Raw genomic sequence first — 24,637 nt, forward strand, 5'->3', positions numbered from 1 at the left:
GATTTTTGCCATCGGGGATCTCCGTGCGCCGCGCTTCGAACAATAGACACGTCACGTTGGAAATTACGCGCGAGAAAAAAGAATATATTCGCGTTGGGTTCTCTGCTCGGGAATTTCCCGGCGAAAATCAACCCTGTAGTAAATCGGCCGCGGTTAGCTTTTATTTTCGCGCGCGATTTTTATCGCCCGCTTTATTTCGGGCAGACCTTATTTCGCTCGCGTTTCCTCGGCGACGACGTCGGCGTCGACGACGGCTCCCGAGGACGAACGACATTCGTGGTGCCGATTTTCATGAGAAACGCGCCGCGGAATAAAACGTAGAGGAACACCGGCGGCGTACAAGGGAGCTGTATTAAGCCTGTCTCATGCATGCGCAGAAAGAGAAATTGCTCCTTACGCGACCGCTGCCCTACAGAGAAAATTCATTCGCTCCTCGAGGCCCTACGTTATTTCCACCCCCGTTCGCGCCGACTTTTTTTCGCCGGATAAAAGCGCCGTCACGCGACAACGCGGTACGACTTTTCTACGGGCCTCGCAAATCTCGCGAACTATAAACATCGGGCCAATAAAACAGAAAATTAGTTGCTCGAAAAATGAATTACCACAAAATAACGCCTCTCGCATTAACTTGTGTACCGATAATTCTCACGGAGTTCGCGAAGTTCGGAGAGAAGTTAAACCTCCAATAACATCGAAGATTACTTGCCGACCGCAAACGCTGTAATTCTAACAAAAGGAAGACGACATTAAATGTCCGAGATGCGGGGTGAAGGCCGCAGGGAAGTCTCTCGCCATCGTTGATTTCATCGTGTTAACCATTTTCAATCTGTCAGAGATTTTCCGAAGATGAGCTGCTCGTAATCTTCTTTCGAAAGATTTTATTGCCAGTCCACCAACTAGAGTTGTTGCAGGTATTTGGACAAATTCGAATTCGTGCTTGCACTGTGATTTCTTACGTGTTAACTTTTTGACCACGAAAGAAATGAAAATGAATTGTCCATTTTTCTCATTACTTAAGTCTCTAATAGATCTATATCTTTGAGGAAAATGTCTTAAGCAATTGAAAAAATCTTTGTTCGCAAACCATTCACTCCTGAACGCGCGATAGTTTTCCTTCTAGCTACATAAATTACATCAAATCTTAAGTAGAATCTTGAACTTGTTTTTTGTAGCATGGTTATGAGCCATGCTACCATTAATGGAAGTATTCGTGTGTGCATAAAATATGAAACATATTATCGTACCTTCATACGAATTAAAACTACACTTTCTTAATTTAACCTGTCCGTGGTATACACGTGGAATTCGCTAAAAGATGAATGATTCGAGTTAGAGATGCAGATGTGCAAATAATTGCGGGCAGTAGCGACCAATGAAAATTATACGCTAAAACCGCAGTACTTTCCGTTGGAGAACCGAAACTGGATGAACAGGCCGGTGAAAAGCCGTAATATCCTCAAAAGCAAGGCAACAGACCGAAAGACCGTTTCCGCCGTCTCACTCCACCGAATCCAATTCGCGAGAAGATCCGACCGCGGATCGGCTCGATAAAACCCGCGCGATTGTAGCAGAAGCGGCGCGGCGCCGGTGATTAATCGCGGAGTTAATTATCGAGAAGAGATCCATCAAAATAATGAACCTGTAAACTCGGGAGAAGGCAAAACGACGCAATCGTGGAAAATGGAGGGGTGCTCGTTAATTATCCTCCCGAGATCGCCGCTTATCCGGACGCTATACCTCTCGGCAACACGAAAACGTTGCCCGGAACCAAGCGGAGCAGAGAGGAACGGTGCGGAGCGGAGAGAGAACGATCCGAGCGGCCAGGAAACGAGACGAACGCTTTACGCTCGCGATCGAGATAACTTTATTGGACGGCGACGGATAGCGAAATCCATGCGTCGACGTTCTGTCATCCCTGACGGCCCCCGGGCTGACGTCCAGGACGTCCAGGACGCCTCGAACGCGGCGTACGTGATTCCGAAGCCCTGATGACCGGCGAACGGGGTCACAATCCGACGCGGGAACGTGTCGCCGGTCACCGGTCGGTCTAATTGGGGATCTTGGGTCTCCGCAAACGCCCGCGGTCGGACGTCGCTTTCAGCCGTCGAGTGAACGTCTCGAGACGCGGACGTATAAATTATCCGGCGGAATCTCCGCCCGAATGAGGATCAACGAGAAAATCCGACGCAACAACATGCCGCCCCGCGGCTCAAATTTACTCTAGCCGTCCGATAACGGGCTCTCCGACCAATCTGCGCCGGCTCCTGAGCGATCGAACAAAAATCGATATATGCAATCTCGTATTTCGGAATAACCGGGATCGATTTGTCGCGGAAATCGCGGCTCAGAAGCTCGCCAACAACGTGTGCCGACGAAGCGCCGCGATCGAATATGCTCGATAAACTCGATACATCAAAGTAGACTCCATTACGCAATTAGTGCTCTTACTTCACGACTAATTGTAGACTGTATGCTTCGCCGTGTCCGCGGTATAAAATAATGAAGCGCGTGTGATCCAGTAGATCCGGTCATGTGATTATTTGGGACTTGCGATGGGAATCACGCGATCGCGGAGTCGCCGGGTTAAACAAAACGGGTGAACTTTCCACGGAACTTAATACAATGCCGGTGATTGCGAGAATCCGCGACCAGGCTTTATCGACGGGAACGGCAGCTCCTCTTTAAATTGGATTCGAAGTATTGCCGAGATATTTCCGCCGCGAGCCGGGCCCGTAATCTCGTCATTATTTCCAATCGCGTAAACTAACGGCCTTTCTCGCCGCGTCGCGCGTCGGTTCTAATTAAAAGGCTCCCACTCGAGCACTCACGCGCGAGCGACCGACCGACCGAGGAGAGGTCGAGCAGTTGTTTTTGTCGACGTGACAACGCGCGGACTTCTCTTTTGATGAGGAAAAAAAGCCCGCGCTCGAGAGCTCGACGCATTGTCCGGTGGTCCCGAGCGCTGATCAGACGGGCACCGGTGATCGGGGATCGGGGATCGGGGATCGGGGATCGAGGCCTGGAATCACGACCGGTAACGACCAGCCCGCATAAATACATCGCCCAGCCGCCGATGCGCTAATGAATTGCGTCGAATCACAGGGAATTTTCAATGCGCGAGGGGCCCTAACCAGGTCGACGTCCCTCCTCGTCCGTGTATCGCCGGTCAGATACAGAAAAGGGTGGAGGAGCTGGGGGACGGGCCGACTGCAAAGGGGTGGCTGCATTGTCGCGGTAAATCGGTAAAAGGGAATTGATTGCTCTCCTTGTTGGCTCTGTCGCTTTTCCACCTCCCCCGGGGCCCTTGCCCGATAATCGAAATTTAACGGTGTCTGTCGGTCGACGAATCGACGATTAAGGCCGCCGAAAAACGTTCCTGTGCGACAACCCTCCACCGAGCTGCACGCTTTAATCCCACCGCTAAACTCCTACCTGCTCGCAGGCTGAAATTAGTTCTCTTTTTTGTTATTAAGATAAATTATATTTCTCTTATCGTTGCGGTACCATCCGACTCAGTACAGTATTCCGGAGCGTATGGCACGGCGTACCGTCATCAAACGCGATCAAAAATTAATATGGAAATGCGAGTTTGAGGATTGTTATTCATTTCTAAGGTATACTTGCTTGCGGGCAGATTCTGATATGACGCGAAACTAGGAATACGTTTGGGAACTCATGAGGGTAGGACGTACGAAATATGTCAGTCAGAAATAAGGAATACGTGTGATAACTTTTTCAGTTATCCATTTTTAAAGTATATGTACTAGCTTTTTGGTTGCCTTTAATAAAACAAGATACTGAAGTAACATTTAAAAAATCATGGAGCTAGGACATATGAATTATACCACTCAGTAATAAGGGCTACAAGTACTAGTTGATAGTAATAGACATTCGATAAGGTAAGAGTGAATTATGGAAAATGAGAGTTACGTAAAGCTCTATCATTTTTTAGTAAACAATTTGTTCGATGAAGAAGAAAAGCCCAGCTTTGATTTTGCTGGATACGTAACAATTCAACAAAGAAGCGGGAATAACAGATAATTGAAGTATAACGGACAATTTGTACAGCGAGGTGCGAGAATTATTGGCCGAATAATTGCGTAAATATTTTAGACAGTTCGTGACAGTTGGAGCGCTCGATTTTTGAATTCGGTCGGCCGGGAAAATTCGGGTACAAGCGGGGACTAAGTGGAAACGCCCACGCCGGTTCAGCTCCGGGTGGCAGCGTCAAACTATGTCGCGGTCGGCTTATCCCTCGAAATTTCGTAGAGGGAAAACAAAGGTCCCTATTTAGGTATGATTTAATTAACGGGCGAGCCGGCGGGCGGGCGCACAATAGCGGATGCGCGTGCATAGGCGTGCTTCCCAGCCATCGTTCATCGCGCGTAGAATTAATTCTCTGCCGACAATCGGCCACCCCTTCTCGTAAGCTTGTCCCCGAGGGTAACTCGTGAGAGCAGAAAAGTCACGAAGGTGGGCGAGGGGTATGGAAGCAAACCGAGGGAGGAAAGAGGCGAGCAGAAGGAGGCGGAGGCGTGGAGAGGAAAGTGATCGGTCTCTCCCCGAGGCTCTTCATTAACGCCTTAATTAGAGGCGAGTTCGAACGATTGTATCCGAAACGAACCACGAATGAGCATCCCGACAACGCGTCCCTCTCATTAGTCTTGTCGTATTAACCGCAACCCAGGGGCTCCTATTTGCCTGTCGCCCGTGCCGGTTTCCATTGTGCGATCTCCTCTGGCCGTGCTCGCTGTCGAATTAGGTCCAAAGCCGAGGCTCCTCGCTCGGCGACGCTTCAAAATTCGACGTTCGTCCTCTCTAACGAGCCCCGGGAACCGCCACCGCATTTTCCGTGTCCCTTCTTTCCTCCGTAGACGACGAATCGTGACAATCGTGTCGGGTCAGAGGTTCGCGCGATCGACGTGGAAACCGAAAAAGTTTCGTCGACATCGATAATTCTGAAATCCAGCAACTAGCCGGAAAGTGGATTACTCGAGCCGCCGCCGCTATCCACAACGACAATTACTAAGAGTTAATTCCATGTCAGAGGCCAACTTCGCGCCACGCCGTTACAAAACTAAAGCGCAGAAGTTTGTTCGTTAACTGTGCAATGTTGTGCTCTGTTATCCTGGCTGTATTCTCGTTAACGCCGAAACGGCCGATCTACAAGTACAAAAATCGTATGCCGCCGGAACAGCGCGTTAACACGCACAATTATGCGGCTAAAACTGTTCGTGTAACTAGTCGATACTTTCGTCGAGTACAGTGTGATTATTATACTGCAGATTTTATGCATTAATGAGAAATCTGGTGACGCGAAACAGAAAATAGGAACAGCATCGGGGCAATATCTTTAAATAATTAACCATTAAACTTGCAATATTTTTCTGATCAATTTTTAAGTTCGTGATTTTGCTATACAAAGCTGAGTTAAAATAGAGGTCATAATACCGCTTTGAAATTTTATAGGAATTGATAGATAGGTGATTTGATTTGATTTTTATTTTACACGTTGGCCTGACATTATAAAGAAATGATAATTAAGAAGAAATGCCACTTCGGCATAAATATATAGTATTACCATATCGGCGACATCCGAATGCAAAGGATTAAAATATTTTTATTTTGCATAAAGATCCACAGTCCAGCGATTACATTACTGTCACGCCATATTGCAACGCCATCGCAATTAATATAGTTCGCATAACACGTTCAATGTTCGATCAAAAAGCTCAAGCACGGGACAGATTTTCGTCAACAACTGCCTTTATATAATAATAATGGTCGGGGAGATTTTCCATTTTCACCGTCGGGATCGAGAGTTTCGACGTCGCGGAGGGTGCGGATGCTGTCATCGTCGTTAACGACGCTTTGACAGCGAGCGTCGTGGAAATTCTTTCGGAAGGAAGCGGAAATTCAGGGGCGAGATCGTTGTCCGCGTCGTTGAACGCGCGCGGAAACTGGCAACAATGTTCGCCGAAATTTTTCCGAACCACCCTGGCTATACGTTTCGTGTTCCTTTTCGGTCGTCACCGTACTGTACGGATGTGAAAAAAATCGTGGAAACTCCTGTGGAGCGTTGAAACCGTCGAACAAAAACGGGGGCCCATGAACCGACGACTATTTGTTTGAAACGGTCGATCGAGCGGCGAGAAACGGGGTTGGAGGAGGCAGAGGCGGAGGAGTAGCCGGTGCGTGGGTGCACGATTTGAAAAATTCGCCAATCGATAGAAATTTCGCACTCGATGGAGCTCACCTGTTCGCGCACGCACGCGTTGCATTACGTATAGAATCGACGCGACCCGACGCGACCCGACAGCCTGCTAATAATTCATCGGCGACCGGCCGATACGTCCAAATCGAACGCGTAGGAACGCGATTGATAATAACGCGACGGCTACCCGCGAAAAATGCGACGGCGCAAAACGGTTCGCGCGTCGAGTTCGTTAATACGATATAGGAGAAGCATTTTTCGCGGCTTGTAGACTTCCGATCTATATTCGTTCCCAACAACGAGAACGTAGCTGGTCGATTTTCTGTTTGCCCTAATTCGACACGTTCGATTCAGTCGCAGGATCTGTTTTCGAAATAATTGGAAGGGGAAAGCGATCGTTTTGTCGCTCGACTAATATAGCATTCCGGCTACACGAAACCGCAGTAGGACAGGACGTACAGAAACGGTCGAATAATGGCCATTTTTACCGGTGATGCTGCTTCGTACGATTCTGTTAACCGACTGTGAATGTTTATACTAATCTGAATTCTTGTGAAACTGTAAAATGGGATATCGAAAAACCGACAGAAACACTGTACCTCTGGCATTTCTATTTCTAGTCACACGAGAAAAATGAAGCGGTACTAGCCACCGACAGTATCGAATGTTTTTTATTTCCGGATTGTAGAACTGCACCGAACTGCGGGTAGTATTTGCCACTTACACTACGACTTCTTTCACAGTTGCGTTGATTTGCAGTTCTTCGAGTCTTTTTTCTGCTTTTTATTTCCAGGCGTACAACTGGACCAGACTCAAAGCATAATTCATAACTAGGTTACGGATTTTATGAGTAGGTGGGCCAGAAAACAAGAGTAACGCCAGAAAAATTAATCTTTGCTAATATAGCATTCGCAAGCTATTAAATTGAGAATGAGAAATAAGTTAACTGCTATGAATTCCCTTCTCTCGCAATTAATGCAGATTTTGCATGAAGAGCTGCAGTCAATTAATACCATTGGTAACGCTATACATATTTTTTCTTCTCGAAATAGCCTGGTTTTTACAAGAAATGTAAGTCTACAATTTTTGTAAGAATACTAATCGGGTCGCGTGGCCAACTCTTTACGATTTAACCTAATTTATTCATTTACAATCATTCAGATCGTAAATATGCATTAATTTTTCCGTAAATCTAGTGTTGATTATTTCTCAACTAGAACCAGAACATTCATAACAGAAGGATCAAAACCTGTTACGATTTAGAATAGATGCTCGACATTTATCGCGGTATAGACTCATTGTCGCAATACAAGGGGGTTAATATTTGTTTTATAAAAGAGTCGACCATTCACCAAAGAATTAGTCGTATCTCGAGCGATCGCGGTTGCAAAAAGGGGTTAAAGTTAGAGAGACCTTGATGAACGAGTGAACGAATTCCGCCGGTCCCGGCAACGACGAGAAGGACTCCATTAATATCGAAGGGATCGAGCAATGACGGGAAAACGATTCGGGATCGCCAGCGAAATGAAAATTGAATGCAGTGCGTACACACGAGCCGAGCCGGTGGGACGGTCGATCGGTTGAATTCTTAATAGCGGATGAAACTTTTAATATTCGTGTTACATTCAATCCGGGATTGAACGATCGCCGTTACGATATATGGCGGGCGTATCGTTATTCTCGATGGTGGTAACGAATCAATCGATCACCCGGAAATCCGTCTTCCGATACGTTATCCCGACGGACAGGAAAAAATCAAAACAGCCGAGAAAATCGAATCGGGGGGCGAGAGAGGTGCCGCGAGAGAAAGAGAGGAGGGTAAAAAGGGAGAGTAACAGAAAAGGAGAGCGACACAATGCGATAGAGGGAGAGAGAGAGAGAGAGAAGTTGTTTTCGCGCGAGTGCCGGTATCACGTGCGAGCCGTGAAATTATGCCGGCGTTGTGCACACGTCGCGTCGGCCGTGACGACGCGGACGTTCGCATAATCGAACGGGAGGACTGTCGTCCCCTCGGCGAGGAGCGCGGTGGCCACCGCCGCGTAAAGCGAGTCAGTTGGGATGCAAATCTTCGACCGTTTTGCATTTCGTCGCCATCCGGCTGCCGGGGAATCGCAGCCGATCTCCTCTCCTCCTCTCCTCGCCTCTCGACTGCTCTCTTGTGCAAGAGAGCGTTACGTCGGGATATCCCGGGCGTCGATGATGTACCGCGAAGGACAACAAAGGCCACGCCATTGTCCGGCCAGCCGTATCATCGATAAGAACGCAAGGCGAGAGGACGCGTCTAAACGCAACAGTACCACCGTGAAAAAAGAGTAGAAAAGATTACGTTCAAACCGTAAAAAAGTCAACGGAACTAAAACTAGATTTATGCTTAGTATTGTTCCGTCAACCGTTTTCGTAGCCAACGAGTTTTCATAAAACGTCACTCGTATGCGTCTGTGTAATTAAATATCGAATTGAATGTATTTGTCCACAGCTCTGAATACGTAAGTCAGATATCCACCGAAATATTACATTCACTAGCAACTGTGCTTGAGTTCGCTAGTAAATTTAATTATCCCGGCGTGCATTTGTTTACGGTTTATCACATTATATTAACCCGTGGTACGGGGTTAAGTAGTAATCCGGTATAATCCGATTAACAGACGCGCATTCCTCAGAAATATTTATGCAACAAATCCGTTCGCTACTTTCACCCCTTCTGCACGCTTCAATTCAATCGTGTTTTGCGCGTACATTTTAAACGATCGCATCCTCGCGGCACCGTGATGAAGAAATCAAAGATCCTCCGGTTCGTGCTACGTGCAGAGAAAAAGATGAACTCTTTCGCGCGAAGGAGGGTGCGACGGTTAACCCCTTCCCGTGCCATTTAGCTCGACGAACCTCGGGCCCGAGCGGTCCGCATCAACGCGCGCTAGACAGACCAGACTGATGTTTGTAAACAGTCGCAATACGATTCGAAATGTAGATGCCCGCAATATTTTTACATAAAGTCAGACTCGCGATATATATGTTTGGCCCAAGTATCTGTTCGCGAGTCTGACTTGCGATATTCATGTTTGGGCAAAAATCTTCATCGCGAGCCTGACTCGCTAAAGTACGGGAAGGGGTTAAAGACGCAATCGTTCGTGCAAAGAGCAGCGGTGATGCTCGACTCGCGACAGACCGTAGGTTCGCGTGAAACTGTCCCGTAGCGAAAGGGTTAAAGCACAATTACGCGGATGGAACGACGAAAAAAGGAGCAACAAGTATCCGAGAGAGAGAGAGCTGGTGGGAGTGCGAGGGAAAAAAAATATCGCGCGAGGCGAAGCGACGTGTCGTTGCGAAAAAACGTTGCCGATGGGGCTGCGAGGCGGTGCGAAGCGACGGGGGTGGTAATTGCGTGGCTGCGAGCGCCGTGAGGGACGAAACGAAATAATTCTCGGACGCAAAACAAAGGGGGTGGACCGGAACAGGGGGTTGGCGGTGTCGTTCTCCCCTCCTCTCTCCTGGCCCGGCAGAAAATCCGAAATACGGATAGAAAGCGCTGTTAGCCCCGCGCGTGCACACAATCGCGGAAAGCAAGGCAAATGGGATGTAAATCTTGGTTCGCTTTGCATTATGTCATTCCGGTTGCGGAGGTGAAACGGTCGTAAAGCGTGGGCGCGGAGCGGGATTATGCGAGAGTGCGTCGCACGGTGTGGCCACGGCGAGCCCGGCGCCAGCTTTTACGAGCGACGGCCTCGCGTGAAAATCCGGCTGCAGCTAGTCGCTTGTGCGATCGTTGCATTACGCGCACGATACCTAGATCGACTGTATGTCCCGCTATCATGCTTCGGCTTTCAATTAGCTCTCTCAATCGCTACGTCTTGCTACATTAATCTTACCGGTGACTACAGTGGTCTAAACGCTGCCAAGAAATGTCTACAGTTATTCTCACAAATTTCGCAATTTTTCCTTTATTTGCACTTTCACTGACATACCCGCAAACTTAACATTTTTATAAAATTGAAGTACTTGATTAAACGTTGTTGTGTAGGTATGTGTGAGAATTGTGGTATTCCTTCATAACTATAACCACTATTCATTAACAACAAATATAGATGTATAATATGGTTACGGAGCAGCGTGTGTTAAGTATGTACAGTTGGTCGGCTACAGGTCGAGTGAGGCAGAACGAATGCACGAGCGATTGTGCTTGCCTTCGCGCGTTTTTCAATTGTTTCTACGTTCGTTAATCTATGCAGAAGTTCACCTGTTCCTAAACCCATCAACAGTGTGATAACTGGTATGCGCAATAAAAATATGCAGCACGTTAATTAATGCAAAGTGCAAAATACAAGCGAGGTGTCGAGTTGTTCGAAAAGAAAACAAATACCTAACCTCGTTTACTTTACCGATGGCTACCTCAGATGTTCTACAATTTCACTATTGTATAGAGGACGAAGACGCACAAACTGCAACCAAGGATTTTGCCGGAATTCTCGGGAACGTGTACGAACACTATAAAAAGTTATGTATTAAGTACTTTAAATTGAAAAAATATTGTGAAAATGTTGGCGTAGACATTCCATTTGAAGTGTGTGAATCTAAAAGTGATAATAGCAATGTTGTATTACAAACACCACCCAAAAATTCAACAACATGCAATTTGGACAACGCTTTGGGTTTAAATGTAACACTTCTAGCTGATGATAAGATTGATCAAAAGCAAATAGTAAATGAAAAATTATTACGTAGTCCAGTACTTGGAAAGAAGTATAAGTCTGGGAAAAATAGTTTTATACCCGGCCATTCCATTTTGGATGACACTAATGAGATTGGTACGTCTAGTCTACTTCGAGAAAATATTACCGTTTTGGCAAATAGTTCAGATGAAGATATTTCTACATTTGTAGAAACCAAAGAAAATCAGTGTTCAACTATTTTGAATAATGAAGATACAGTCGAATGTACACCACTGTCTAAATTGCCAAAAAAAATGAGACTCTGCAAACTATATAATGTCGAAACCACATTATTGAAGAGTGGAAAGAAGTTGAAACAATCAAGGCTCGAGTTCGTTTCATCTGAAGAAAGTAAAATGACTATAAATGAGGAAAAACATAAGAAATTAACTACACTGATACAACCTGAATTTCTTACATCCACAAAAAATTTACAAAAATTCGTAAAAGTTTCTGGTTCCAATGATGAAGAAATAATTGAAGATAGTCCCACTAAACATAAAATATCGAAATTGAAAATGCGGAGCTTGAAAGTGAATAAAAGCAATCCTCTAACATATAGAGACAATAATAGAAGAAAAATTAATTTGTTTAGTGATACTAAAATTACTAGCCTCCATCAATGTTCACGTAGACATACATCTACTTCAAATGAACTATGTTCAGTAAACAAATTAAAGTCATTTAATACCTCGCTGAACAAGAGCGTCAAAAATAATTGCGAAATTATGCCACCTCCGTCACTTATTGTTCACACGGAACGTATTGCTAACAATGTAAGAACAGAAGAAGCTGAGAAAATTTCTACAGAACGTATAGTTAACATACCAAAAAAAGAAACTGAAAAAATTGATACTAGTAATAAAAGTCAAGCGCAGAAAAGAAAATTGTCGAAATTGATTGAAGAAACTTGCAACTTCAATCTCCAATCCAGTAATGAAACATTTTACCTTCCCGGTGAAAAACTTAATGAGAAAACTGAGGAAATAAATGTAAAACATATGGTTAATGATATAGTTAAAGAAGAAACTGAAAAAATTGATACTAGTAATAAAAGTCAAGCACAAGAAAGAAAATTGTCAAGATTGGTTGAAGGAACTTGCAACTCCAATTTTTCATCTGCTGATGAAACATTTTATCTTCCCGGTGAAAAACTTAATAAGAAAACTGAGGAAATAAATGTAAAACATATGGTTAATAATATAGTTAAAGAAGAAACTGAAAAAATTGATACTAGTAATAAAAGTCAAGCACAAGAAAGAAAATTGTCAAGATTGGTTGAAGGAACTTGCAACTCCAATTTTTCATCTGCTGATGAAACATTTTATCTTCCTGGTGAAAGACTTCGAGAGAAATCAACTTCTGAAGTTGTTTACACAAAAATTAGTGACAATAATACGTCAGAAAATGTGTCTCATATGAGTTCTGATGTGCCATATGAAGAAGGGAACATAGTTAATTTTAAAACAAGGAATAAAGCGGAAAGAGCAAAGATGGCTGGTACCAGTTGTTGGCAATGTATACAGTATTATGAAGACCTTGGACTCTCTGAGTTAGAAATAAAATCTAAGCAAAAGGAATGTTCTCACCATAGAATTATTAAAGAGAAACCATGCACTCCTAAAGAATTTTGGAATCCTCTGTTTGCTGACACGTATGTGTCCACTATCCAACCTGACTGAAAATATATTGGAATATATTATATAGTACAAACAGTGCTATATCATAAATAATATTTAATTGTAAGCAGTATTTTTATAACCTTTTCTATTTACGATCTGTGTCATTAATAATATAATATAATAATAATAAATAATATTTTAATAAATAATATAATATAATAATAATAAATAATATTTAATTGTTAACAGTATTTTTATAACTTTTTTTATTTATGATCTGTGTTATTAATCTGTGCTAGACAATGTGTAAGTTTTAAGGGAAAAAATATATTCGACCAAGATAAATGTTATCAGAACTTTTGGAATGCAAATAGCTAAACCAATAGTTACTAAATTTCAATTTTCTAGATCCGGTTTCACCAATTAAATGACTTTGATATTGTGGAAATTTTAAGGGTAGATATTCAGCAGTTTACGCGTTAAAAGTGATTTTGGTTATACCTCTAGTACCGTTTCGAAACTTCACCAGAAAGTTAGTTAGTTATTTAGTTAATTTGTATCAATTTAATTGTGATTGGTCGAGGTTTGTTGGTACGAATGTTGTTCCTTCAAAGTTTGTATAAAATTTCGTTCTCGTCATTGATTTTTCAGTATTCGAATAAATATAATACGTATTGCCGCATTATTTCTCTTCTAAGAAATTGCTGCAATTTAAAAAGTCAGAAGCATTGTAACTCTAAAGAAAATGGTGTAGCAATGAGTTAACCGACGCTGTAAAGGGTGTGGCATCTTGGCTCCAGCAACCTACACTGCCAAACATCTTGTGCTATTCGCGCTAGCTTCTTGAACGACGATAACTCCCGAGCTACGTAAAGATCGACGAGGATTTTATATTTACCGCAAGGAACATCGCTTCGCATTTTACGCGGTGTCGTTCCGCTGGAAACGCGAATACCGTGGCATCCTCGGCAGCGACATCCTCGTAGCGTTTTCGCACCGCGCGTAGCAATTCGATTTTTCAAACGGCCCGCTCCGTTTCGCTCTGAACCTCGGCGAGAGTGCCGGCGAAGGAGTGAACGCGAACGGAATGACGCTTGTCGAATTGTTACGATAAATTTTTCCGCGGGCCTTTCGACGGTATCTAACCGGCGGGTTTAAGCCGCGACGTATCGCTAAAGTAGGTATTTTATATTTATCGACGGACAGTAACATCGATTCCGCCTTTATACATAGAAGAGGGTCGTTTCTACGGAACCCGATCGCCTCGGTTTTCTCCAGCTAGGGCAACTCTCTCGTCCCCGGATAACACGATCGAGACCGAAACGGGAGACCGGGCCCGTTCCCGGCTTCGATTTTCCAAACACCACTCGCGTCACGGGTTTCTCCGCGTCCACGCGGAGAGGTGGAGCTGTCGCGAGCGTTCGCCTCTTGTTTCGCAGCGGAATGCCCCTTATATCAGCCAGTCTACGACTTCCCCTTAAAGTAAACGGAAACTCGGGGCACGTCGTTGCTGCGCGGCAAGTGTGTTTGGACAAAGTTATCCCGCCTCAGCTGGATAGATCTCGCGGTGTTGCTCAATCCCGCGAAGTTAAACGCAGCTAAATTAACCCTTCGGAAACCAGCCATGTGATTCCACGTGAGAAAATAAACCGAACGCGAGCGATACAATCCTTTCGCGAAACGAGGCGAATCGTGCTTCAGAATTCACGAATTGCGGACCCGTTGATGCTCCGTGTAAAAACGTTAAATCAGGATTAGACGCGTTTGCTTTACGGATTTCCGAACCGGCTCCTCTTGAATACCCAGGGCTTATTTAAGCAAATTCTGCTCGATGCTTTCTTTAATTTGACCAGCGAGCACCGGTGCCACTCTGGTCGCGACGATCGGCGATAATGTCCACGGAAAAAAATACAACGCGACCGGATATTAAAGAGGAGGGGTCGCGCGTAGCCGCGAAAGTCCCATTGTGCCCGGGCCGGGAATTCGAACAAAATGTCGCCGGTGCACTTCACTTAGCGAAACCGTCAAAGGGCAATTACAACAATGCGCGGCCCGGTTCAGATATAGAGAACCGGGGAACGATGATGGATCCGGCCGGCGCCGGAACAAAAGGAACGAATTAAAACGCGCGCGATGGAAGGTCACTGAATTAAAATGTATGAGGAGAGAATCGCGTCGGCGAGGGGTGCGCGGGGCGGGGCGAGGCGAGGCGAGACGGGTGGCCGCTCCGAAACGCGACGAGAGCCCTCGATGTGATTGCAAAGCGCGGCGGGACGTTCCCCGCGTATTACCGGCGCCGAAACGATTAAAACGAAATTAATACGCGAGTTCGATTACGCGGAAAGGCATTTCCACGGCGATCGGCCGGGATTTAATTCCCGCGTGCCGCGAAATGTGTGGAGAACTCGACGTGGACCGGCTCGCGGAAAAATTTCCCGATTTCTCTCTTCCTCCGATTGAAAAACGTTTCGACGGGATTCCGGCACGGAAAAACTTGCCTGCGACATTCTTCCGCTCCTGCGTTCCTTTACCATGTGCGAAAAGGTTTTGCTGTAACGTGTTTCGTGAATCGAAATTGTGCCTGCTAATCAACCTATTCGAGAATCAAATTTCACAAAGCTGTTATAGAAAATGAAATTAATAGAAAGAATCGGTGCATTCAGGTCTTTAGAAGTCATTTTGAAGAATAAATGACTTAAGAGTGACCGTAATGCTAACAATAAAAATGTATAATAGAGTTCGAAATTTGTTACATTCCGCATAACACTCTTTTAAATTCGATTTTTCATAATTTAATTTTGCTTATGCCAACGTTCTCTTATAATGACATAACTTATTCATCCCTTAGAAATTGTTATAATCGGACTTAACTGTACATTTAAACCCAGGCGAGTGAAAGTTATGAATATAAGTATATATCTGTTTCCTTACAAAGAGATTCCGTCCCCTTTATAAATCTTTTTACATATCGTCTCTCTCATTCCGTCATTCCTTCCCTTTCATCCTTCCTTTCTTCCTCTCTGCGACCTCTGTTTTCAACACCCTTCCTCGTCCATCCAACCTCCTTTTTTTACTCTTTCATTCGCACTTCTCTTCCTGCTTTTGCTCTCTCTCCCTTCCTCTCTCTATCTATACATCTAACTACTATCCACCCCTGCTCCTCCCCGTTTTTCGCTAATATCTTTTTTCACCTTCCGTTGCATCTCTTTTACCATTCCCCCTTCTTTCCTACATTTTCACCATGTCTGCTTCGCTTTCGCATCTTCTGGACCTTCTAATATAGTACGAAGTACATACAAAAAAATCATAGTAATATTCATTACTAATTTCACAATTCTTTGTAGATAACTTATCTTAATCAAGGAAATGTCTACATACTTATGAATAGGGGTGGGAGCGATAGTATAGATGATATCGACAACAGAACAAGTGGATCTGTATTTTTTGATGAAAGGACGAACGAATCTCGCTCGCTGTGTAAAGGCGAATGTAGAATTTGCACTACGGCTGAATCATCCATAGGTGTACATTCAATTAATCGAAAATCGAACTCGGCTCTATTTCATTCACTGTCTACTTTGAACGTTCACTTTGGCAGAAATGCAGATGAAGACAATATTTACACTTTTCATTGCGGATGAAATATCGTAAATTCGACTTGAAATATCTTGCATTATATTATAATATAAACCCTAAAGGAGTGATTTCGATGGTATAGGTAGAAAAGGAAGTCCTGGTCTCGAAAAGTCGTCGAAAATCCGACATCGGTGTCGTATTCTCAACGAAATATGTAATACGCGTTACGACCAAACATAATGATTTTCGCATGCTTTGAACAGCATATTAGCAGCAGATTCAACGCGCACCAGGGGCGGTATTTCGGATGATGAAGAAAATTAGCGTATCGATTTTTCCAGCACAGCGTCTCCGTAAACGATGATTCCCTCTCTCGTGAAAAGCAGCCGGATGTTCGAGCCGCTGGCTACGAACCATCCCATCGAGTAAACCAGTGATAGCCAGCTACAGCGCCGCAAGTGCGATCTAGAGAACGCTTTATGGGTTTCATTAAAGCTCACGGAGACGGTATAAGGACATATGTCCCGTGAGGGAACTCTGCTCGGATGTAAGGAGACTGAGGATACGGGTTCGAGACGCGGTCGTGCGATTTCTTGCTGGTCGACGTCGTCGTCGCCGAGAGTACGCAATGTTTACACGACCGAGTGAGCAGGGTCCAACGCTTTCGTCGACAATGAATCCGCATTACGACGCCGCTCGACGCATTAAACTGTAACGACCTCGAGGATTTTCGGTGTCCAGCCAAGCGACCGCCGGAGCCAGCTAGAATCTACTGCGGGCAGTGTATAGACACTGCACAGATTGCTCTGTAGGACGTTAGGGTAGCTGTGTTAAAATCCAGAGCCAAGAAACCACGCCCATTCTACACTGTCCACACGGGACTACAGTATTTTTGGTCTTCGAGAACCTAGATGTTTAACCCTTTCACTACGGGTGCCGTATATATCCGGCATCCACATGACGTGTATACAAGTGCCATCCGTAGTCAAAATACAAAAATAATTTTGTATTTTAATAATTGTCTAGGTTCTTTCATATTAAAAATGTAAATATAGTTGTTACATTAGAGCAATGATTGTTTTATTCAGCACAGTTGTTATTTAAAACTAAGAAAAACGTATCTACAGAAATCACACGCACTGTGCATTTCTGGCGTGAACTTCCGTTCAACGATAGTACTTCGGCGGACGACACTGCTGTAGTGAAAGGGTTAAAGCACGCGGGCTGTGGGGTGATAGAAAATATAAATTGGTTCTATCGTAATTGAGAGCAAAGGAGCGACTTCCATTTAAGATACTTACTGCTTATTGATTTCGAATAGATTTAAATGAAAATAAGACATGTAATTTAGTTACATGTCTCCGAAAATTGTTGAAAATACTGAATATCTCAACCTCAACTAAATGCTAAAACCGCGCATGGATCCGAGTCTCTACTTCAATATCGTTCGCTAAGCAGGTATTGTAGACCTTCTCAAAGCTCAGATTGCTCTATATAACGTTGATCTCTTTATCTCGATCACGAGCAACGAAACGACGCCTACTTTGGATACTCTATCGGAACAATCTTAGTCTCCTATCGTCATCGATGCCGAATTCGCACAGTCCGGAGGAATAACTAGACAAGCTCTCGCGGGATACAACGAAGCCAGAAGTTATGGCGCAGAGAGAAGCTACGAGGATAGGTCGAAGGAGGGAAGGCAAGATTGCGAAGTGACGAGACACGATCGACCTACGTGCCACGAACTACAATTTTGCGAATTGGCTGCTCGAGTGGCCAGCCAGCCAGCCGGTCGAGGTTATCCTCGAGCGGAGCATCGACGAGCCATTGACGAATTCACTCCCGGAGAACTAACCGGCATCTAGCAGCAGCCTCTTACTGGTCGGGTTAACCGTAATGCGATAGAGTTACGGTGGCCACGGGTATATATCTACGGCCCGGCCCGGCCCATTATATCGCTCTAGAACCCTTTGGGAAATTGTCTATGGCGGCGTGCCGGGTCTCGATCAACCGTGAAATGTAGTCTGATACGCATTACCGTGGCCAGGTTATCGTGGCCCCAAGTTCTACACACGGCTGGCGAGTAGCTGGCCGATCGAGCGAGCGAGATCGAGATCTTGGGGGTTGCGGACCTCCATCCTGCTCTCCAAGCAAGTGTTGCGCCCGCAGCGGACCACGTCGGGCCGGTCCCGAGGATACCATCGCGTAATTTTTGGTTAATTGAAATCGCTTAATCCCACGAATTGGGCCGGGCATAATCCGGCTACCATGCAGCGAATCGCGCTCAACTATCAGCGAGCGGGTTTGCGGGAAACGGGGCTAATAGATTGTTGCGCTGGGATTTCGGGGGATCGCGCTTACTTTCCCGACGATCGGCAATTCACCGCGAATATTATTAACGGACCGGGAATGCCGATAAAATCGCGGTCGGGAGCTCTTGGCCCGTTTAAACGCGTCCTGCAATCCCGCGCGCGCGCGCGCTTGCTTGGATATTTTCAACGGGGAACTTCGACAAGACTGTACATCGTTAAAGCGATTCCCAACGGCTGCGAGAACATCACCGGGCCGGAATTTATTGCGTCGGAGGTCCGGAAACGGACCGTTTAGTGGCGATCCCCAGGCCAAGTTTCCGTCGTTACGACGCGCCGTCGACGGTTGTCGACCGGCGACCCGGTGGTCTCTAGGTACGAATGAAATTTCATTTCGACCGCGAGAGTGGGCTCGAAATATCGATCGGTTTCAGTGTGGCCGCCGTGGTACCGATCTCCAAAGTTCGGCTTCTCGTGAGGGAGAGGGCAAGGATCTTCTCTTCCTCGTATAAAAACACGCGGCACGGCGGCGTTAAGAGTTCGCGGACGACGAGGCGGGCGGCGGAGGAAGCGTTCTTCTTTCCCGTCGCGAAAGTTTCGCCGGGCCGCGGGTTAGTTCGACCCTATGAAATCGTCCTCGGAGGAACTTTATCAGGGACGCGCCATCTTTCAGCGAGCCCGTATAACGGCGTTATACGCCCGGCGTTAGGAGAGATAGGTGAAGCGGGAATGATTCACGAGCGACGGAAATAGAACTATGACCGTTTCTCGACCCCGTGTGCTAGCTCTCTCGAGTTCGCTCCTCTCTCGAGGGCCGACCAAGAGAGAGCCCTGAAGAGCTCGTAAGACGACCGCTGCTGTAGTACGAGGCCGACTCCCTCGCTTTCTCACAAAAACAGAGAGAAACAGCCGGAAAAAAGCAAAAGCTCCGCAGAATTTCCGCTCCCGGCTTCGGCGATTTCTTCGATCGATTCGGAAACATTAGTAGTTATTTCTTTTATCGTTGCCGAGGAGGCTGCCCGAAACCGATCCGAATCGAAACGAAGAATCGCCGACGCTACCAAACTAACCACGCTTTTCCCCTGTTCGTAATTAATGGGCTTCTCTTGTTCACGCTAACGCAAGATATGGATAAGTTCTCTTCGTTCGCCGAGGACGTGACGCTCGCCCGCTTCTAGCGCATCTAGCGGCACTGTCAAGGTAATTTCACTGTTAACAACTAAGCTAACGAACCCTCCCCGCATCGATTTGCTTTCTAATAATATATTCCACGGAATGAATCACCTAAGTTTTAGAGTATCGTTACTCCCGTTTTCAGCGTCATTGCAAAATATTTATAGAATACCGGCTTAAATACGCTGCTTAACGTTTCAGTTACTGGAAGCCTATTAATAGGCTTTTTGCCGACCGCGCTATGTTTGAACAGTGATTAATCATTTGCATTTAAGTAGTAACCTCGGAGGAGATTGACCATGCTTTTTGTTTCCGATGACTTATTAGTTTAGAAGAAAAGCATAGTAGATAACTATAAGGATTATAAATAAATGATAAAAATTTGGATAAACGAAATTTTCGAAGTATTTTCGGCAGGAAGGATTTTTTAATTGCTGAACGATCTTCGAAACGAATTAAACGTCAAACAAATTGCGGTTGCTTGAAAGGTGTCAGAGTTAGATGACTGATTCTCTATGTTGCCACTAATTCCCGAGCAACCGTCGCGCCGCTGAATTGTCTGGACAGAGATCCCTCATAGATCCCTGGATCGTTCGACTCGATCAGGACATTACATTGAACCGTCGCTCACGGATTTATCGCGGCGTTATCGAGCCCATCTATCCAGGCAATTCGCGGACGCCAGCAAACTGCGACAAAGACTAACCATCGATCTTCTTGACGTTGTTATGCTTGCAGCTTGCACATCGGGACATTCATCGTGTTTTGTTTTGTTGTAGCCTCACCCACATCCCTTCCCAACGCCACCCGTTCAGGTTCCTACGTACGCGTCCTCGTCTTCTTCGCTCTCCTCGGGCTCTCGATTTCCCTACGCGGCGCCCCCGTTCCTCGACCAACCGGAATTTCTCGAGGGTTCGCGGTTTATTGTTTCCCGCGATCCTCCCTCGTTTATTCCTCACACTTCTCTCATCTCACGGCCGCGTCTCCACCACCCTCTATTTCTACTTCTACTTCTTCTTCGTCGTCGTCGTCGTCGCCGTCTCGCGTCGAACTTGCGACGATCGCCCGGCCACGCCATCGATTCCCAAAGGTAAGCCACAACCTTCCATTTCCGATTATTCCGTCGACTATCGTCGATCTCTCTGGGCCGCTTCCCTCGAAGCGAGTTCCCGCAGTTTTAAAAACAGAACTTCACGGAAAGCGAACAGTTTTATTTCAAAGGACGACCGCAAACCTATTACAAGAGAATTGATTGCATCAACTTCCAGGAAGAGAATCTCTGAAGGAAAAAGAAGTTGCTGGAAGTCGCTTTCAATATCCTTCTTTTCCAGATCGTTTTGTACAGCAGAATTGCCCAGCAGCCGGGGAAAATGAAAATCTGCTCACGATAAAATCAGGGGATATGCGAGCCGCGATTTCATTATCGATGTAATTTTTATCGGATGGCTCGCTTCCGTTGACCACGAAATATACTTGTATTTCTCGAAACGAACAGATTAAAGCTGCGAGAACTTCTGACGGTGACAGCCATCGAATGGCATCGAGGGGCGGCGCAAAAAATTCGCGCAGCGAAAAATCGTTTTGGTTGACTAGAGCCGCGTCGTTCGCTGACAGTACGGAAACGTTTCCCGGTGACCCGGCCGGAAGTAATTCGAAGATTAATAAACGAGGAACCCGATGTGTAATACCCAGCAGCTATCCCCGGAGTCCTTAGATAGCGGCGCATCGCAGAGGAACGCGGAGGATTGGTCGTTTCGCGAGAGGGAACGCAGTCGGCGAGCAAGCGAGAGACCGGGGGGAGAAGGGCGGGCGAAACGTTGGGAAAAGAGTGCCCTGGGATATGAGGTTCGCGATATCCGGAGCTCTTTCCTGACTCGCTGCTGCTGCAACCTCTGCAGCCTCTGCGCCGTGGAAAAAACTCGCCGGGAATAAAAAAGAGAGAGCGAGCCCCGAAACGCGAGCTCGAACGCCTCGCGAGAAAAAGGGCTCGCAACAATCGTCGGGGAAAAATCGTTGCTCGCGTCCTCTCCCTGCCGTTGAAAAGAGGCTTCGGGAAACTCGTCCAACCTTTCACGCACGCGGTATAGCCAACAATTTGTTCGCTCGATCGCCAAATTAAATCAACGCCGTCGAACAATGTCGATTTTCGGATAACGAAAATTGGTGTAATAAAAACTATACTATATACATCGTCGGTTTATGAGATTTTACGAAGTTGTTCTGTTCAATGTTACACTCGGAATTTTTGCATCTCGTCTGCGCATCTACACACGGCATTACAGTCGACGATCCGTTCGACCGATCTTAAGGGAGAAAATACTATCGGGTATTCGTTCGTTTGTGGATTTATTCAACAAAAACTACAACCCTCCACTGAATAATATTTTACGCGTACATTCTAGTATGTTTGAGGAAACATTCGGAATTTTTGCAAGTAGTACCGTTGAAAATTCGACGAGTTGTAGTCGATGAATGCTGCACAAGCTCGGGGAGTCTTACATATATTGCTGCGATAGTTTGCAGATGTATTTCTGGGATCGTGGGACATAAGAAAATGTGAAGAAAAGTTGAATTCAATGGGGACGGATCTTGAATTCGTGGAAAGACTTGGGGCATCGTCGAAGAAAGCAGATTCCAGAGTTTTGTTGAATAGCTGGGCATCTATCGGTGGCTCGCGAAGATTTAGAGGTGCGAGGCGGTTTGCAACGTGTGCAAGATACGCGCCCTTAACGCCACTATAATGGACTTGCAAACTACTCAACGCGCGGTAACCCGGCTAACTTAGTACGTTTCCAAAGCCGATGCGCTCTATACCAGCTATAGGACACACTTGCGAGTTACGAATCCGGGGACCGGTACAAGTGCTGACTATCGCGTATTAGCGAAACCGCGTTAGCGAAACTCGTTAGCCGGTCCCGAGGCCGTTGCGGGGTATACTCGGCGACGATGAAAAGTAAGCGAGGGAATTAACGACAATTAAAATCGCTCGATGAAAAGGGCTCCGAGGGATAGGTAATCGGCAGGGACAGGCGATGCCGGACAAAGACCCGTTACACGAGCGAGCCCCGTGTCTGTTCTTTGACAATCGAAATCAATTACTCGGACAAATTGTAACGACCGTCCCTCGAGGGCGGCCAGGGAGAGATAAAAATTAAATTTCCCGCTTTGTTTCGCGCCGGCCGCCAACCGAGAATTATTTTTTAATCGTCGCACCGCGACCGAGAACGGCCGACGCAGGGCGTCGCCGATGATGATCGTGTAGCTGATAATTGCAAGCGAATTCGACGCGCGCGAATCGTTAGGTCGCCAGCTGGAACAAGAACGACCGGTCCCGGTGACTTTAACGATCATAGATAAACCTAATGGCCCGTGCTAATTAGAAGTAAAGACCATTATCGGGCCCTCAGCGTCCGGCAAAAACGAATTTGTCGGTCGCATCTATTACCGATTCTGTTTGCTCGCACCCCGATCGTCGCGAGGATCAGCACCGCGTTAATTTGCATATCCGCCGACGTTTCTTTTCCCCTTTAAGCGGGGTTGCGAGTTACCGCTTCAAAAAATCAAGCGGCTCTCGCATAAGTAAACAATATACTATCGCAGAAATTACTATTTTCAATTTCGATTCTGTCCTAGTTCGAAACAGACTAATGAACGACCTCGAACAATTCTTCTTGATATGGGGGAAGTGTTACCCCCTTAAGGTGAACTTAAACTTTGCACTTTGGATATGCATCCTGGGCAATTCATAAAATGCAATAAAATTTGTGTACAGTCTTTTTCAATCTACTGAACGAACTAGTAGAAGAGTCGCTTTTAAAATACGTACGAACACGAATATGTTTGCTCAGTAATATACTTCAATTTCAATAAACATTGGTTGCATCTAGTGATCGCGTTTCTGAATGTATATCTATCAATTTATGTTTCGTGGATCACAGATTAGTTATCTAAATATCTAACATTCGAATATTTAGTTGTGTACGCACAACCGTATTTAAAAACTATAGATATTTAGAATATGTTAACTACTGTATATTTCAATGTAAAACCCGTGTATTATCTGTACATTTGGAGACACGTGCATTAATTACACATGTACTTTAAATACAAACGAACTTGGGTATCTTCAGTTGTAACACAGGTTGTCCTCGTGGACGTTAAATCATTTTCACCAAGAGCACAGTAATTCGGGATTGATCTCGAAGTGTACGTGGCTTTAAAAACGAAGTGGTTTTCGAAGGTTTTCGGGATGCTTGTCACGTAGAATCTCTGCAGGCCTCGGCACCGCAGGGCTCTTAAGCGCGGAGATTCAGTGAAACGGGCTAATTGTTACTTAGGGTCGTAGTTCGGATGGCTGCGGTAGAAACATACGATCTACGGTGTTCCGGCTTAATCATTCGCTACTTAGTCTAGAGTTATCTCTGCCGCCCGTTGACCGAACTTTCCTCCTACGGCGTCTGCTCCCGAGGGAACTTGGCGGCCCCGATGCCCCCAGATAAACTTAATGGATCCGGGCTAATTAGGCCGGAAAGTCCGGGGCCCGAGCGAGCGCGTCACCCGGTACCTTTCGCGGTCCACGAATAATTTCGACGGCTACTTCCTGTCGCAGGAGAGCCCCAGGAGATGAAGCGATTCACCGACCAACGTCATTTACGCGAGTCCTGCATCCTGGACCGTCTACCGACCAACGACGCCAACTAGCTCGCACGAACTATCGCCGAGGAGCGTGCATTCCCGACTGAACCAGACCGAACGATGCCCGGACCTATCGACCTAGGACCTATCGACCTAGGACCTATCGATCGGCACCCGCGATCACTCGGATCGTTCTCAGCAGGTAATCAGTTTCGCTAAATACTGGCAGAGATTTTCCTGAGACGCAATTTTCGACCGAGCTTTACGTTTCTGCGTGATAAATAGAATTTCCGAGACGCGAGCACCGGAAATTCAAGACATCTAGGCCACCCTTAGTGTCAAGCTTAACCCTTAGGTGATCTTCCTAAGGGAGAGGCTAAGGTCATTTGGCTGCCCCTTCGA

General features: G+C 45.9%; 2 protein-coding genes across 2 annotated transcripts in view; both read left to right on the top strand.

Annotated features, from left to right (window-relative positions):
• Positions 1–20,413, top strand: part of Vn (membrane-bound neuregulin protein vein) — a 336,634-nt gene extending 316,221 nt beyond the window's left edge. Inside the window, exons 6-7 of the mRNA XM_078182610.1 lie at positions 19,553–19,627; positions 20,339–20,413. Coding sequence (XP_078038736.1) covers positions 19,553–19,605 — 53 coding nt within the window. The 3' untranslated portion in view covers positions 19,606–19,627; positions 20,339–20,413. The remainder of the gene's footprint in view (positions 1–19,552; positions 19,628–20,338) is intronic.
• LOC144470931 (uncharacterized) lies at positions 10,370–12,697 on the top strand. Its single transcript, XM_078182529.1, has one exon. It carries the CDS (start codon positions 10,593–10,595, stop codon positions 12,600–12,602), a length of 2,010 nt encoding a protein of 669 aa, XP_078038655.1. The 5' UTR covers positions 10,370–10,592; the 3' UTR covers positions 12,603–12,697.
• Positions 20,414–24,637: the final 4,224 nt, after the last annotated feature.

This window comes from Augochlora pura, chromosome 6, assembly GCF_028453695.1.
Source record: "Augochlora pura isolate Apur16 chromosome 6, APUR_v2.2.1, whole genome shotgun sequence".
Lineage (NCBI taxonomy): Eukaryota > Metazoa > Arthropoda > Insecta > Hymenoptera > Halictidae > Augochlora > Augochlora pura.